We start from the raw sequence: 17,909 nt of genomic DNA, 5'->3' as shown, positions 1-17,909 counted from the left end.
CAAAGTTTCATGTTGTTGTTGAAAGTAAGATAGTATTCTTGGGGGAGGTGAAGTATAAAGGGTTAACAGATGGGATATGTTAATGTATGACATAAATGGCAATGTACCACTGACATCATTCAGTGATGTGTTAGACTGTCTGGAGAGAGGTTGGAACACCATGCCTAGGAGCAGCATGCCTACCCTATAACCTGTTTAGAAGTAGTACTAATGAACAAGTGTTCTGCAGATACCAGAGTATGATTATAGTCTGTCTACTAAATAAGTACCACCCCTACAGCCCAGGATAGAAGGACCATCTCCGAATACTGACACCAATTATTCACACTGATTCCCCCCCACCTCCCCACATTCAACTGGACCACCATCCTCGTCCACCTATCATCCTCACCCACCTACCACACCACCCACCTACCACCTCGCCCACCACTCTCTATACCTATCACCCTCGCTCATAGAACATAGAACATAGAACAGTACAGCACAGAACAGGCCCTTCGGCCCTCAATGTTGTGCCGAGCCATGATCACCCTACTCAAACCCACGTATCCACCCTATACCCGTAACCCAACAACCCCCCCTTAACCTTACTTTTATTAGGACACTACGGGCAATTTAGCATGGCCAATCCACCTAACCCGCACATCTTTGGACTGTGGGAGGAAACCGGAGCACCCGGAGGAAACCCACGCACACAGGGGGAGGACGTGCAGACTCCACACAGACAGTGACCCAGCCGGGAATCGAACCTGGGACCCTGGAGCTGTGAAGCATTTATGCTAACCACCATGCTACCCTGCTGCCCCAATCTTCTACGCAATCCACCGTGGCACAGTGGTTAGCATTGCTGCCTACTGAGGACCCGGGTTCGAATCCCGGCCCTGGGTCACTGTCCGTATGGAGTTTGCACATTCTCCCCGTGTCTGCATGGGTTTCGCCCCCACAACCCAAAAAGATGTGCAGGATAGGTGGATTGGCCACGCTAAATTGCCCCTTAATTGGAAAAGGTAATTGGGTACTCTAAATTAAAAAAAAAATCCTGTTTGCATTTTCCAAGGGTGCAGAAGAAAACGATCCGACAAAAATAGAGTAAAGATGACTACAACCAACTCTTCACATCCCAAACCTTTTACTTACATCTCCTTCGGTTTTATACTGTGCAGCTAAAAGTAAAGTTGCCAGAGTCCCAGCCGAACATCATCTGCTTTCCCCTTTGAGGGGGAGAGCTGACTGGTGCTGATTTAACCTGAGGATCACCACACCTCAGGCAAGGATCAAGGTTGAGAAGGCAGGGCCTTCATGCATAACCGCAGCCAGTACGGAAATTGAACTCGCACTGCTGGCCTCGCTCTGCATCATGAACCAGCAAACAGAGCTAAACCAGCCCCCATGCAGTTACACTGTACCTGGTAGCCATGGAGAACTCATTGTTAGATGTTTTTATAGCAGAAACATCATTGAACCCCATGAACCTCCATTGTGCTATGTTTCAATTACAATTGAAGTCGGTATGTAATCCAGTACTTAGTCTAATTGGTCAGTACTTGCTATCTGTATCGAGTACAAGCAGATCTGTAACATTGCTTTGAACAATCCCTCAGCTTTCTAGACTGCTGCAAATCCTATTTTAAGCTTGTCACATTTTTGCCTTTATTCTTGAAGAAATCAGTTGCTCCTTCTGGGTTTCAGCTGAAGCCTTTGAGGTTCTGTATCCACTTCCTTTACAAAATTGGTTTACTTTCTCTCTCAGCTGCTCAGATTTCTATTTCGAGTCCCCAGTGATTGGTTTTGATGGAGAAAAGAACTTTGGGACCACTGGTATAATCTTCTGACGGAAGGAATGAAAGCAGCGTCAATGTGAACTAATGTCAAGAAAAGAGCAATATGGGCTTTTCCCCTTTCAGAGCAAAATCACCTGCTGAGATTCCTTGGCTGCAGGGCTGGATTTGAGTAAGGAATATAACCAGCACTAGAAGACGTGTTTTCATACCAGATGACAATAAAATGGAAGAATCTAATGAAGGATCTTTCTGCTGTCAGGTGATAACTGTTCACACAAGACCCACACCATGCGCCATACAGAATTTTGTCCTCTTTATTCATTTATTGTATCTGGGCGTCTCTGATTGGGCCAGCATTTATTGCCCATCCCAGTCAGCCACATTGCTGTGGATCTTGAGTCACATGTAGGTCAGACAGGGTAAGGACGACAGATTTCCTTCCCTAAAGGACATGAATGGACCAGATGGTTTTTTTACAGCCATCAACAATGGTTTTATGGTCATCTTTAGATTTTTAATTCCAGATTTTGTTTATTGAATCCAGAACTCACCATCTGCGGGATTCGAACACAGGACCCCAGAGAGTGACTCTGGGTCTGTGGATTACTAGTCCAGCGACAATACCACTACGCCACTGCCTCTCCAATAATCTCGATAATCTGTGACAGATAAAGTCGGCGCTGATCTTTGGGAGCACTTTCTATCAGGAAGCCAACTCTTAGCTGTTGCTAATTTGTCCTAAATCCCTGCAAGGCGAAGTAGCCAGATTTTCCGGCTGTGGGAGTCGCTGTTGCACGGATCGCCATTGCCGTGTTCGGAATGGCAGCAATTTGCGGAGCAATGTGGCTTTCCCTGCAATCAGATTGCACCATAATGGCCAGCCACAAGCTCTGGGGCTCAGAGATTCATGAAAGCAATCAAGACATGTGTTCAGACTGCTCAGCTGGACACTTTATCTTGGCAGTAATAGTGCAGGCAATTCCTGTGTAAATAACTACCATCTACGCCTCACTGCACTATGGGTGAAGAAACTGCAACAACTATGCTCCATCACAAATTAAGAATCACAGTACCTCATGCTGTCACATCCCAGTAAAGCGATAAGATTGTGAAGACAAATCACAAGGTTAAGGCAGAAGTGAAGGATTATGCTGCTTGAAATGCCCATGCCCGGCCTAGAGAAATCAGGCTGGGTGATCATGACTTGTGAAGAGAACAAATTCAAACTATTTGTCTGCTCGATTTGCTGACTTGCTTCAGCTGTAACAACTCAAATAGACCAGAAATGTGTTTTTCAAACACTACCGTGACTGGATCTCATCATTACTGGTATACGTGCCGGCTGGAAACTATCAATTTTAAGAGTCTCTGAACCAGATATCGCAGCCAACTGTCTATTTGCAACACCTCTTTTGGAAATAGACAAGACGTTATACCTAGACTGTAGTTTTCATTGAAATTATGGATGATTTATTTTGAAAGTTTTTCTTTTCGAAAAAGTCAGTCTGGTTTTACAGGAAGGGTTGGGTGGCGTGTACCTGTGCAGACACTAGAGGGGGAACTTTGGAGTTTCTGTTGCTGAACAACAACCATGCTGGCATCATAAACTTGCAGGAATCTTTGCCATGGACCACCATTGCGGAGTTAAATACGAGCCCCAACCCCCAAAATGGCAGATCCAGTCACCCGACATGGATTTATGCCTGGATTTACCCAATTAGAGGCTAGAGGATATGCTCATCATCCAATTATGTCGGCTCAGAAGGCGGCGGATCACTTGGAGGCCCACCAGCATGGAAAGAATTACTGCCTGCCATTGCAGCTAAGGGATAAAGAGGTTGCCTCTGTCTTGAGGCCCCTCTCAGCAGTTTTGAAAGGTTTTGAAATAACAAAATGGTCACAGTTGCCGTCCCGCCGTTCTGAAGGGGTGTCCCAAGCACTGAGCCGTCTGTGGCCACTGTTACGTCCAGGTAGGTGAGGAAGGGCCTCAAAGTCTCCCTGGAATGCAAGTACCCTCAAATCCTCCATCGCCCGTCCACCTCCAGGCAGCTGCCACGCTCCGGACTCTGTGAGGACTCTACAGACTGACGGGCTAGGAATTCCAGTCAGCTTCTGATCAATAGGCCTTATTTGTAATTACCTTGGTAAGCTAGCCCCTGCTTGCAGGTGGTTAGCTGCCCTGACCTCGAACCAACTTTCCAGAAAATGGCTAGTGAGCGAGGTGATGTTGAAAAGCAGTCACGCCAACTGGCTGCATGAAGGAACAAGCCTGCCTCCTCCGTTCTTGCCTCCATCGGCATGCGAAAATTCATCCCTCTCTGTTTGGAAGGCCAAACAATAATTGGAAGGATGTTAGCTCAGAACAGTTTTAATGTGTTGCATGCGTTCCACACCACACTCTTAGGGGTAAGACATGGCAAGAGAACGCTAAGCCATGGTCTGCTCTTCTTGCTCCCTGTGGGAGACCACATCTAGTTCCCAGAACCAGAATGTGTGCAAGACGTGCCTCCAGTTGAAGCTCCTGGAAGCCTAGGTTTCAGAGCTGCAGTGGCACCTGGGGACATTGGGGAGCATCCACGAGGCAGAGAGTATATCGTGGATAGCACGTACAGAGAGGGGGTCATCACACTGCAGGCTCAGACTCCACAGGCAGGAAGGGAATGGGTGACCACCAGGCAGAGCAAGAGGCTGAGGCAGGCAGTGCAGGAATCTCCTGTGGCTATTCCCCTGAAAAACCACTATACCGTTTTGGATACTGTAGAGGGGAATGGCCTCTCGAGGTTTAACAGCAGCAGCCAAATTTTAGCACCATGATTGGCTTTGCTGCACAGGTGTGGGGCAAAAAGCATGGAAATGTAATAGTCATGGGGATTCAGTTGTGAGGGGAATAGATAGGCGTTTCTGTGGCAGCAAAAGAGACTCCAGGATGGTTTGTTGCCTCCATGGTGCGAGGGTTAGGGATGTCTCAGAGCAGTTGCAGGACATTCGGAATAGAGAGCGTGAACAGCCAGTTGTCATGCAACACATTGGTATAAACAACATAGGTTAAAAAGAAGATGAGGTCCTAAATGCAGAATATACGGAACTAGGAAGCAAGTTGTAAAGTAGAACTTCAAAGGTAGTTATCTCAGGATTACTGCCAGTGTCACGTGCTAGTCAGATTAGAAATAGCAGGACGTATAGGATGAATTCATGGCTGAAAAGATGGCGTAAGGGGGAGAGTTTCAGATTCTTGGGGCATTGGGACGACTGATTCTGGGGAAGGTGGGATAGTACAAGCTGGACAGGTTACACCTGGCAGGGACGGATGGGGGGGGGGGGGGGGGGGGGGGGGGTTACTTGCTGGAGCAGTTAGGGAGGTTTAAACTGAAATGGCAAGGGAATGGGAACCTATGTCAGAATTCAGAGCAGGGGGAATCAAGAACAAGAGAAAAAGACAGCAAGGAGAATAAGAAAAGTGATAGGCAGAGAAATCCAGGGCCAAAATCAGATAAGAACATAGTAAAAAATAGTCGGGACAGGACAAGGAACGTTAAAAAGACGAGCCTTAAGATTTTGTACCTGAACGCGCAGAGTGTTTAAAATACAATGGATGAATTAGTTGTGCAGATAGATGTAAAGGGATATGATATGGTTGGGATTATGGAGATGTGGAATCTGTATGGGTCGAGTTAAGAAACACCAAGGGGCAAAAAACATTCGTAGGGGTGTTTTACAGACCACCAAATTGTCGTGGTAATGTTGGAAGTAGCATTAGACAGGAAGTCAGAGATGCATGTGATAAAGGAACATCTGTGATTATGGGTGACTTTAATCAGCATATAGATCGGGTGACCCAAATTAGTCACAGTACAATAGAGGAAGAATTTCTGGAGTGTATAGGGATGGTTTTCTGGACCAATACATTGCGGAACCAACAAGGGAAACGTCCATCTTGGACTGGGTGTTGTGCAATGCGAAAGGATTAGTTGGCAATGCATTGACCATAAGATGATAGAACTTTTTATCAAGATGGATAGTGAGGTAGTTGATTCTGAGACCAGGGTCCTGAATCTCAGTCAAGGTAACAATGATGGTATGAGGCATGAGCTTGCTATGACGGACTGGGAAACGTTACTGAAAGGAAGGACAGTGGACAGGCAATGGCAGACATTCAAGGAATGAATAGGTGAACTCCAAAAGTTGTTTATTCCTATTTGGCACAAGAGTAGAAAGGGAACTGTGGCCAAACCATGGCTTAGAAGGGAAATTGGAGATAGTATTAGTTTCAAAGAAGAGGTATACAAATTAGCAAGAAAAACCAATAGACCTGAGCATTGGGAACAGTTTAAAATTCAGCAAAGGCGAACCAAGGGATTGATTAATAAGGAGGAAATACAATATGAAAGTAAGCTAGCGGGGAACATAAAAACTGACTGTAAAAGTTTCCAATGGTATGTAAAGAGAAAAAGATGAACAAAACTGAATGTAGGCCCCTTACAGTCAGAAATGGGGGAATTCATAATGGGGAACAAAGCAAATGGCCGAGAAACTAAATTCATACTTTGCTTCTGTCTTCACAAAGGAAGATATGAAAAATGTACCGGAAGTTCTGAGAAACACAAGTTTCAGTGAGGAGCTGAAGGAAATCAGTAGATAAATGGTTTTGGGGAAATTCATGGGATTGAACAAAGAACAAAGAAAATTACAGCACAGGAACAGGCCCTTCGGCCCTCCCAGCCTGCGCCGATCCAGATCCTTTATCTAAACCTGTCTCCTATTTTCCAAGGTCTACATCCCTCTGTTCCCCGCCCGTTCATATATCTGTCTAGATGCATCTTAAATTATGCTATCGTGCCCGCCCCTACCACCTCCGCTGGCAAAGCATTCCAGGCACCCACCACCCTCTGCGTAAAAAACTTTCCACGCACATCTCCCTTAAACTTTCCCCCTCTCACTTTGAAATCGTGACCCCTTGTAATTGACACCCCCAATCTTGGAAAAAGCTTGTTGCTATCCACCCTGTCCATACCTCTCATAATTTTGTAGACCTCAATCAGGTCCCCCCTCAACCTCCGTCTTTCCAACGAAAACAATCCTAATCTACTCAACCTTTCTTCATAGCTAGCACCCTCCATACCAGGCAACATCCTGGTGAACCTCCTCTGCACCCTCTCTAAAGCATCTACATCCGGTAATGTGGCGACCAGAACTGCACGCAGTATTCCAAATGTGGCCTAACCAAAGTCCTATACAACTGTAACATTAGCTGCCGACTCCAGGACCTGATAATCTTCATCCCAGAGTATTGAAGGAAGTAGCCATAGAAATAGTAGATTCATTAGTGGTCATTTTCCAAAATTCTTTGGACTCTGAAATGGTTCCTACAGATTGGAGGGTAGCTAATATAGGCCCACTATGCCAAAAGGGAGGTAGAGAGGTAACGGAACCATAGACCAATGAGCCTAAAGTCGATAGTAGGGAAGTTCCTAGAGTCCATTATCAAAGATTTCATTGCATACCAATTGGGAAGCAGTGGTATGATCAGGCAAAGTTAGCATGGATTTGCGAAAGGGAAACCATGCTTGATAAAGCAACTGGAATTCTTTGAAGATGTAACTAGTAGAGTTGACCAGGAAGAACCAGTGGGTGTGGTTTATTTAGACTTACAGAATACTTTCGACAAAGTCTCAGATTACTAGGCAAAGTTAAAGTGCATGGGGTTGTGGGTTGTGTCTTGAGATGGACAGAAAGCTGGTTAGCAGAAAGTTGGAATAAGTTGGTCTTTTTCTGATTGGCAGGCAGCGACGAGTGGATCTGTGCTAGGAACCCAACTGTTCACATTTTTTATTAATGATTTAGACGAGGGAACTAAATGTATTATCTCCAAATTTACAGATGATGCAATGTTGGATGGGAGGGTGAGCTGTGAGGACCCAAATCCCACGGAGGACCCAAATCCGTCAGCGGCTGCTAGAGAAAGAGACACTAGGCCTCAAGGAGGCACAGGCCCTTGCTAGCTCCCTGGATGTAGCCTCCCGAAACACATGCACGTATGTCCCTGACCGCACGGCAGCCCCTTGGGCAGCGTGGAACCCGCCCGCGGCCGACCCCGAGGCATCCCCCGTCCCCCCACAAGCTTGTCCCGCTGTTATTTTTGAAGGCAAGCCAAGCACCCGCGGCAGCACTGCCCGGCCCGCTCCTCCACCTGCAAAGGGTGCGGCAAAAAGGGCCATTTCATGGCGGTATGCCAGGCTCTGGCGGCCACTGCCGTCTCCAGGGGCGAACCGGGGCCGCCACCACAACTCTCTCCACGGGCCACGTGCGGGCAGTGAGCGCCGCCATCTTCTTTTTCCCGAGCCACGTGCGGGCCCCGGGCACCGCCATCTTGTTCCCCAGGGACCACGTGCAATGCGTGGGCACCGCCATCTTGCCCATCCGCAGCCATGTGCGACCCGTGGGCGCCGCCAACTTGGCTGGAGTCTCAGGACCCCGATTCGGATGACCACACACCGCCCAAGGAAAATCTTCAACTTTTACCATGACTCGCCTCGGTGACCCTGGACTAGTCTCGACCCCGAACGCTCTCGACAGCGACGACGACCGTGCTCATCAATGGACACAAAACATCCTGCCTGATCGTCTCCGGGAGCACAGAGAGCTTCATATACCCCAGCACAGTAAGGTGCTGTTCTCTTCCCATACACCCAGATAATCAAAGAATCTCCCTGGCCTCCGGGTCTCACTCTGTAGAGATCAAGGGGTTCTGTGTAGCTAACCTCACGGTCCAGGGAAGCGAATTAAAAATTTTCCGACTCTATGTCCTTCCTACGCTCCTAGGGTTAGACTTCCAATGCAACCTCCAGAGCTTAACCTTTAAATTCGGCGGCCCTATACCCCCCCCCCCCCCCCCCCCCCATCTCACTGTCTGCAGCCTCACGACCTTCACAGCTCCAGGGTCCCAGGTTCGATTCCAGCTTGCGTCCTCCCCGTGTGTGCGTGGGTTTCCTCCGGGCGCTCCGGTTTCCTCCCACAGTCCAAAGATGTGCAGGTTAGGTGGATTGGCCAGGATAAATTGCCCTTAGTGTCCAGAATTGCCCTTGGTGTTGGGTGGGGTTACTGGGATAGGGTGGAGGTGTTGACCTTGGGTAGGGTGCTCTTTCCAAGAGCCAGTGCAGACTCGATGGGCCGAATGGCCTCCTTCTGCACTGTAAATGATAATCTATGATAATTCTATGATAATCTATGACCCTCAAGGTCAACCCGCCTTCCCTTTTTGCAAACTTCACCCTGGATTGCAAACCCGTCGCCACCAGGAGCAGACAGTACAGTGTCCAGGACCGGACCTTCATTAAGTCGGAAGTCCAGCGGTTACTGAAAGAAGGTATTATCCAGGCTAGCAACAGCCCCTGGAGAGCTCAAGTTGTGGTTGTACAGACCGGGGAGAAGCACAGGATGGTCATCGATTATAGTCAGACCATCAACAGGTATACGCAGCTCGATGCGTACCCTCTCCCCCGCATATCTGATTTGGTCAATCAGATTGCATAATACAAGGTCTTTTCGACGGTGGGCCTCAAATCCGCCTACCACCAGCTCCCCATCCGCCCAGACGACCACAAGTACACTGCATTCGAAGCAGATGGGCGGCTCTACCACTTCCTGAGGGTTCCCTTCGGTGTTACAAATGGAGTCTCGGTCTTCCAACGGGAGATGGACCGAATGGTAGACCAGTACGGTTTGCGGGCCACGTTTCCGTGCCTCGACAGTCACCATCTGCGGTCACGACCAGCAGGACCACGACACCAACCTCCGAAGATTCCTCCATACCGCAAAAATCCTTAATCTCACCTACAACAAAGACAAATGCGTGTTCAGCACCGACCGTCTAGCCATCCTCGGCTACGTAGTGCATGATGGACTTAAGAGACCCAGATCCCGAACGCATGCGCCCCCTCATGGAGTTTCCCCTCCCCCACTGCTCCACGGCCCTGAAACGCTGCCTTGGATTTTTTTCATATTACGCCCAGTGGGTCCCCAATTATGTGGACAAGGCCCGCCCACTAATCCAATCCACGGGTTTTCCCCTGCCGCCAGGCCTTCAGCCGCATAAAAGCGGACATCGCAAAGGCCGCGATGCACGCAATCGACGAATCCCTTCCATTCCAAGTCGAGAGCGACGCGTCCGACGTAGCTCTGGCGGCCTCCATCAACCAACGGGCAGACCCGTGGCCGCCTTCTCACGCACCCTCCATGCTTCAGAAATCCATAATTCCTCCATTGAAAAGGAGGCTTAGGCCATAGTAGAAGCTGTGCAGCACTGGAGGCATTACCTGGCCGGCAGGAGATTCACACTCCTCACTGACCAACGGTTGGTTGCTTTCATATTCGATAATGCACAGCGGGGCAAGATAAAGAACGATAAGATCTTACAGTGGAGGATCAAGCTCTCCGCCTACAACTATGAGATCTTGTATCATCCCGGGAAGCTAAACGAGCCTCCTGATGCCCTATCCTGCGGTACATGTGCCAACGCACAAGTGGGCCCTCCTTGAGGACCTCTGCCACCCGGGGTCACTTGATTCTTCCATTTTATCAAGACCCGCAACTTGCCCTACTCCATCGAGGAGGTCAGGACCGCCACCAGGAACTGCCAAATCTGCGCGGAGTGCAAGCCGCACTTCTACAGGCCAGAGAAAGTGCACCTGGTAAAGGCTTCCCATCCCTTTGAACACCTCAGTATGAACTTCAAAGGGCCCCTCCCATCCACCGTCCGCAACACGTACTTCCTGAACGTGATTGATGCATACTCCCGGTTCCCATTCGCCATCCCCTGCCCTGACATGACCGAAGCCACCGTCATAAAAGCCCTCCATAGTATCTGTACACTGTTCGGTTTCCTCGCCTACATACACAGCGATAGGGGGTCCTCCTTCATGAGCGACGAACTGCGTCAATTCCTGCTCAGCAAAGGCATTGCCTTGAGGAGGACGACTAGTCATAACCCCCGGGGAAACGGGCAGTTAGAGAGGGAGAACGGAATGGTCTGGAAGACCGTCCTACTGGCCCTACGGTCCAGGAATCTCGCAGTCTCCCGCTGGCAGGAGGTCCTCCCTGATGCACTCCACTCCATTCGATCATTACTGGGTACCAAGACAAACTAAATACCTCATGAACGTCTCCTTGGCTTCCCCAGAAAGTCCACCTCTGGGACCTCGCTCCCAACCTGGCTGGCAGCTCCTGGACCCATCCTGCTCCGCAAACACGTGCGAGCGCACAGGTCGGACCCATTGGTCGAGAGAGTCCACCTCCTTCACGCTAACCCTCAGTATGCCTACGTGGTGTACCCTGACGGCCGACAGGATACGGTCTCCCTACGGGACCTGACGCCCGCTGGATCCCCACCCTCCCTCCCACCGGCGCACCCCATGGCTGCCCCCTTCCCAGGTGGATCAGTTCTCCCACTGGTCCCATCTAGGGGTGATGAAGCTACCGAAGAAACCAAAGTCACGCTCCCGGAGTCACAGATGCCCGAGCCGGCGCCTGCATCACCGCCGAAACTGTGACGTTCACAGAGGACGATCAGGGCCCCCGATCGACTAATTGCTTCATTTTGATATGTACATGTAAATAAATACTGTAAATAGTTGTGACATGTAACAAGGCAAAACACTGTACCACCAACGGGTACCACTAAAATCTCAACCTCTACCACTGTATAACGCAAGACCACCACCCCGGCCGGACTCTTTTTTTAACAGGGGGTGAATGTGGTAGTCGGTATTAGGGGTATCACGGTACCCAGGTTGAGGCTGTAAGACCATTGGTGGGGGGAGGTACCTGAGACAGCAAGATCATTGGTGAAGCCTGCCTACTGGTTCCACCCAGTAAGGCGGAGTATAAGAGTCTGTGTCTCCCCAGCTGGTGCATTCTGTACCTACGCTACTGGGGGAAACATCTAGTCCAATTAAGCCTTCAACTGTCATCCAATCTCGCTTCTGGAGTCATTGATCGAGCATCAGATGGGTGTAAATTAAGAGAGGTGAATATTCAGCAAGACCTTGGTGTTCACGTGCATCAGGTGCTAAAAGTAAGGTACAGCAGGCAATAAAAAAGGCAAATGGTATATTAGCTTTCATAGCATGAGGATTTGAGTATAGGAATAGGGATGTTTTACTGCAATTGTATAGGGCATTGGTGAGGCCACACCTGGAGCATTGTGTGCAGTTTTGGTGTCCTTATCTGAGGAAGGATGTTCTTGCTCTGGAGGGAGTGTAGCGAAGGTCTACTAGACTGATTCCTGGGATAGCGGGACTGTCATATGAGGAGCAACTAAGTCGGTTAGGATTTATTCATTGGAGTTCAGAAGAGTGATGAGAGGGAATCTCATAGAAACTTATAAAATTCTACCAAGATTAGACAGAGTAGATTCAGAAAGAATGTTCCCGATGGTGGGTGAGTCCAGAACTAGGGGTCATAGTTTGGGGATAAGGGGTAAACCTTTTGGGACTGAGGCGAGGAGAAATTTCTTCACCCAGAAAGTGGTGAATCTGTGGAATTCACTACCTCAGAAAGTTGTTAAGGTCCAAACGTTGTGTCATTTCAAGAAGAATTTGGGACTAAAGGGATCCAGGGATATGGGGGAAAGCGGGATCTGAGTATCGAATTTGATGATCAGATGTGATCATAATGAATGGCAGAACAGGCTCGAAAGGCCGAATGGCCTCCTCCTGCTTCTATTTTCTATGCATGTGTCTATGTATATTGGCATGGAGGTCAGAGTCGCCCTGAGCTTAACAATGGTGTTTCTGTCTTCTGTACTTATCTATTAGGTGGAACTAGCAAAGGAAGAAAGATGTGAGTTTTTGCCTTACATGTCACCGCGAAGAATTATTTTGAAAGGTCAGCGCGTTTCTGCAATTGAGTTTGTTCGCACAGAGCAAAATGACGCTGGGGATTGGATTGAAGATGACGATCAAGTTATTCGTTTAAAAGCAAACATTGTCATCAGTGCATTTGGCTCCGTTCTCTCCAATTCTTCAGGTAAGCAATTTATAAACTACTGCACTTTCTTTCTAAATTGGTTTCTGAGAAGCTTTAAAAAGAATTAACACCAAATTATGATATTTGTTTTTCCTCAGGCGATATATTGCTAGATTGCACCTCCACAATTAGGATATTACTAGTTATCAGTTGAACTGTATTTTCTTCTTTAGTGCCATACTCCACCACTGATGCTAGGTTCTGCACTAAATGAGAACTACTGAACCCATGACTGAAATAAAAAATAGGAATCGCTGGAAATACTCAGTAGGTCAGGTAGCATTCTATGGAGAAGGAAACCGAGGTAATGTTTCTGATCAGTGACCTTCCGACAGAACATGACTGTGAAGTTTGCATTAGGTAATGAACCCTCGACAGGCAAACCTTTTCCTTGCAGTTAAATTCAATAACCCCAAATGTTTTCCAAACAGAAGTTCTTTGTTCAGCCATTTCTTCATTGGCCTCAGCCTGTTGGACCTGCAGAAAGGTTGTGACATTGGGCACTAAATAAGTTCCATTCATAAATCCTCTCGAACAAATAAGGCCAGAATTTTCGCGTTAACCGTTTTTCGTTGTCTAATATTTACTCAAAATGATTGTATGTACAGAATTATTAAAACAATGATACAAGTAATGCTCCATGGACAGAATTTAACATTGACCGTGCGCCTGACCCAGAATCGCATGAAATTGTGGGAGAAGAGGTGGGGGGCGCATCTCAATGTTGTTGCGCACTGGTGCAATCTTTCGGTCAGCAGGTGCACGTGAGAGTCAGCCGTGCGCGCGCCGACAATCACGCAGGCAATTCAGCCATTAAGGGGCCGATCGAACGCAATTTTGCATGGCTCGTCTGCTTCTGCGGTTGGCGAGTGGGCCGATTGGTCAGGCGGTCTTCACGCTTTAGCTTGAACCTCGACCCAGGACGGGATAACTTGTCATGGGTTGAAATAAAATTTAGAAAGGTGCTTGGAGACTGAGATCTGTGCATGATTGTGCTGCCTGGACACTTGTGGTATAGTTTTAACATCAATATTTATTTTTTGTGGGTCAGCAGCTCCCAGAGACAGCATCGCAGTGGCTGTCCCTCTGAAGGAGCACCAAAGGGACAAAGGGAACATTGAAACAGGAGTCGTCCATTCAGGCCATTGATCATGCTTCCACTATTGGATACGATCATGGCTGACCAGACACTTTGATGCCTTTCACACCCACTGTCCCCATAACCCTTTACGTCATTGTTAATCAGACATCTATCAATCTCTGCTTGAAACCTACTCAATGACTGAGCTTGAACAGCCCTCGGGGGGTAGAGAGTTCTGAAGATTCACAACCCCCTGTGTAAAGAAATTTCTCCTCATCTTGGTCCGAAGTGGCTTCCCCCTTATTTTGAAATTGTGCCCCCTGGTTCTGGACTCTCCAACCAAGTTAAACACCTTATCTGCATCTACCCTGTCTACTCCTTTAAGTTTTGTAGGTTTCAATGAGGTCACCTCTCATTCTTCAAAACGCGAGAGAGTAAGGGCCCAGTTTGACCGCTCTCTTCTTAAGACAGTCCCTCCATCCCCAGAACAAATCTGATGAACCTTCGATTACCCTCTCTGGTAATGATATTCTGTCTGAGATAAATGAACCAACACTACACAGATGCGGTCTAACCAAGCTCCTGTACAATTGAAGCAATACCTCACTAATCCTATACTCAAATCCTCTTGAAATGAAGGCTTTTAACCCTCCTAGTAGCTTGCTGCACCTGCATGCTAGCCTTCAATGACTTATGGATAAGGACACCCAGGTGCTTTTGTATATCTACACTTTCTAATTTCTTACCATTTAGGAAATACACTGCACATCTGTTCCTTCTACAAAAATGGATTACCTCACATTTTTTTCATATTCTATTTCATCTGCCATTTTCTTGCCCACTCATTAAGTCAGTCCAAATCCTCCTCTAGCCGCTTTACATCTTGCTCACAACACACATTCCCACCTAGCTTTGCAAACTTGGGAATATTACACTGAGTCCCCACATCCAAATTATTCATGTAAAGTTTGAACAGCTGGGGCCCAATACCCTTGCAGTACCCCACTAGCCACAGCCTGCCACTGTTAGAATGACTTGTTAACTCCTATTCTTTGTTTTCTGTCTGTTAGCCAATCCTCAATCCATGGCCGTATGTTGCCTCCTCCTATCCCACGTGCTATTATTTTGGTAATTAACCTCCTACAGGAGACTTCATCAAAAGCCTTCTGAAAAGCCAAATATACTGCATCCACCGACTCTATAAAATGCGTTAGTAACACCATCAAAAACCTCCCAAGTTCATCAAACATAATTTCCCATTCGTAAATCCACGATGACTGTGGCCACTCGGATCATGATTGTCCCAGCGTCTATTTATCACATCCTTTTTATTGGATGCCAGCAATTTCCTTACCATCGAAGTGAGAAATGCCAGCCTGCACCCTCCCTTTCCTGGGCACACGCCCTCCTTGGGCAGCGCTCACAGCCTATCACAGAGCGTGTTTCATGCTGGTGGCCTTGAATCAGAGCCAGCCAGAGTGTAATTGCACTCTGGGGCTAACCGGGAACGCATTTTGCGTCTGTTTCATGCCCACCGAGTGCGCACGCCCGATGAGCGAAAAACTCAGGCCCATGAATGAGCGCAATTGAAGGCAGCTTCAGCGGCTGAGCAATATTGTTGCGTTTTATGTGTTATATTTGCTTTACGCCAGAGTTTTCTTATGCTTGACATGTTTATTGCACTGCTTGCACAGTGTGGCTTAAACGGCAGATGGAGGTTTCTGAAAACCCCCAGAAAATCCATGATTAAATGTAAGTCATGTCTGACCCTCAGTTTGTGCCGATACAATACACTCACTCACACTTGCCGTGTAACTGATTTTCTTTTTCATTCATCTAAATTCCCTAATAACATAACCAAGCGTCAAATCGTCTCGGTAGAAATAATGTGCAACACATTTATTCCAACCAACTGTTCCTGGAGTAAAGGGGTCAGGATCTGTTCTGGGACTTTCTCACCCCCCCCAGAATTAAGACTAATAAAAATAACGAAAATATTCAGAGACTTGTTTGTCACTTATTAAAAGAAATATTCTAAAAATGTTGTTCGAAGCATTTTAATTAGAAAATGCCTGGCATTGTTTTTTGTAAATTTTCCTTAACGACCTTCTGAATGATTGGCCAACATTCCCAAGTGAGTAGCTGTTCTAAACATTGTTTTACTGTAGCATTGCTTATCTTTATTTGCCAGGTTTCTCTAATGGGTGATGCGATGCTGATTGTTGTGGAGCAGAAATGCCTGTGTCCTGATAGGTTGGTTGACGATAATAAATCCATGATAATGTCACACTTCAAAGTAATAAAAAAAAAATCTAAATTGTGCAACTGTGCCAAAAATTGCAATATGTAAAAGTACATAACGGCGATGACTCTTAAGCAATAGCTGTTAACCCTCTATTGTCGAGCTTATTTCCTTTCTATTTGAGTTGTCCCTAATCTTAGAAGTGAATCGTGACATTTTGGGAGGGGGTGGAGGGGTGGGGGGGGGGGGGGTTTGAGGAGATGAACGGTGTCAAATTGCAGTAAAATCATCTGTACACTGTCAAAAAAAAAACATTAATGAGCTGCTAAAGCTGAAATTACAAAGACTTCAGAAATTGGTTAAACATCACAGCCATTAAACTGTTTACTGAAGCATTACAGATACACTGCAGCTAATGAGCATCTCTGCTATTTAAACAAGTGCAAACTGAACACACATTACATGGATGCATAATTAGTTAAGGCGTTTTGCATCGATAAGAATTTTAGCCTTTCATCAGCGTTTAGTTTTTTCAATACCTCACACACACACAATAGTTATTTCAATCAGTCTTTTCTAACGAGTAGATTTGAGCCCCAAGTCTTTCCTTCATTTGTCTTCAGTTGTTTTCCCCACTGAGGCCCCATCTCTTGTTCCATGTTTGCTGCCATGAAGGGCAACAATCCGGATTAGGATCAAATAAGCACGCTCCACATTCCGCAAGAGATGTATTGCCGGTGCAGTCCCTGCATCAGTTAGCAGGAAGCATGGGGCCAGTATGGCAATTATGGCGCAATGCCACTGGGACATCTGCTCCTTCAGCACTGAATATAGCTGCACATAAACGACAATACAGGGTCGCCTCATTTGAATATTTAAATTTTCGCTCATTGCTCATTACTTTGAGTTGAGAATTCCTATGCTAGCTGCATGGAAACGATTTCGATCCCTGGGTGTGGGAGAGCAGGGGAGAGAAATTGGCTGAATAAAAAGGCCCCAGCAGATGCCAGTGGAAAGTCAGGCTAACTGGGAATGAAATTTCAGAACTTGACCTCCTGAAATGGATGTTGAGCAACCAGTGGCCTTTTCTGGTATCATTCACATTGCAAATTGCTGCTAACTCACTCGGAACCGCCAATATTACCATGTACTCAGGCAATTAAGTACAAAGTAAATCTCAGAACCCCATGTTTATACATACGGGACATCACGTTTTGGTGCTTCAGATAACATTGGCTTTATATCAGTTTCCGCATTTGTGGGCAGCACGGTAGCATGGTGGTTAGCATAAATGCTTCACAGCTCCAGGGTCCCAGGTTCGGTTCCCGGCTGGGTCACTGTCTGTGCGGAGTCTGCATGTCTTCCCCGTGTGTGCGTGGGTTTCCTCCGGGTGCTCCGGTTTCCTCCCACAGTCCAAAGATGTGCGGGTTGGGTGGATTGGCCATGCTAAATTGCCCGTAGTATCCTAAAAAGTAAGGTGGGGGGGGGGGGGGTTGTTGGGTTACCGGTATAGGGTGGGTACGTGGGTTTGAGTAGGGTGATCATTGCTCGGCACAGCATCGAGGGCCGAAGGGCCTGTTCTGTGCTGTACTGTTCTATGTTCCATGTTCTATATCTGCTGGAAAGTAAATTCAGGTGCAGCAAATCTTTGCTGTTCTAACACCGATAGCAGAAAGCTAATGCTTATGAAAGTTAGTATGGCAGGCAGATTGGCGTGGCATTCTTCACTGAACGTCCCATTGCAACTCTGAAATGTCAAAATGTTTAATGTATATATATTCTG

The 17,909-nt window shown here is 47.2% G+C and overlaps 1 protein-coding gene across 3 annotated transcripts in view; it reads left to right on the top strand.

The window, feature by feature from the left end:
* Nucleotides 1–17,909, top strand: part of LOC119964436 (dihydropyrimidine dehydrogenase [NADP(+)]-like) — a 918,190-nt gene that overhangs the window by 434,940 nt on the left and 465,341 nt on the right. For all 3 annotated transcript variants that reach the window (XM_038793913.1, XM_038793914.1, XM_038793915.1), the window contains one exon: nucleotides 12,593–12,803. In XM_038793913.1, coding sequence (XP_038649841.1) covers nucleotides 12,593–12,803 — 211 coding nt within the window. The remainder of the gene's footprint in view (nucleotides 1–12,592; nucleotides 12,804–17,909) is intronic.

This window comes from Scyliorhinus canicula, chromosome 4, assembly GCF_902713615.1.
Source record: "Scyliorhinus canicula chromosome 4, sScyCan1.1, whole genome shotgun sequence".
In the NCBI taxonomy this organism is placed as follows: domain Eukaryota; kingdom Metazoa; phylum Chordata; class Chondrichthyes; order Carcharhiniformes; family Scyliorhinidae; genus Scyliorhinus; species Scyliorhinus canicula.
This window is presented reverse-complemented; position numbering and strand designations above follow the sequence as displayed.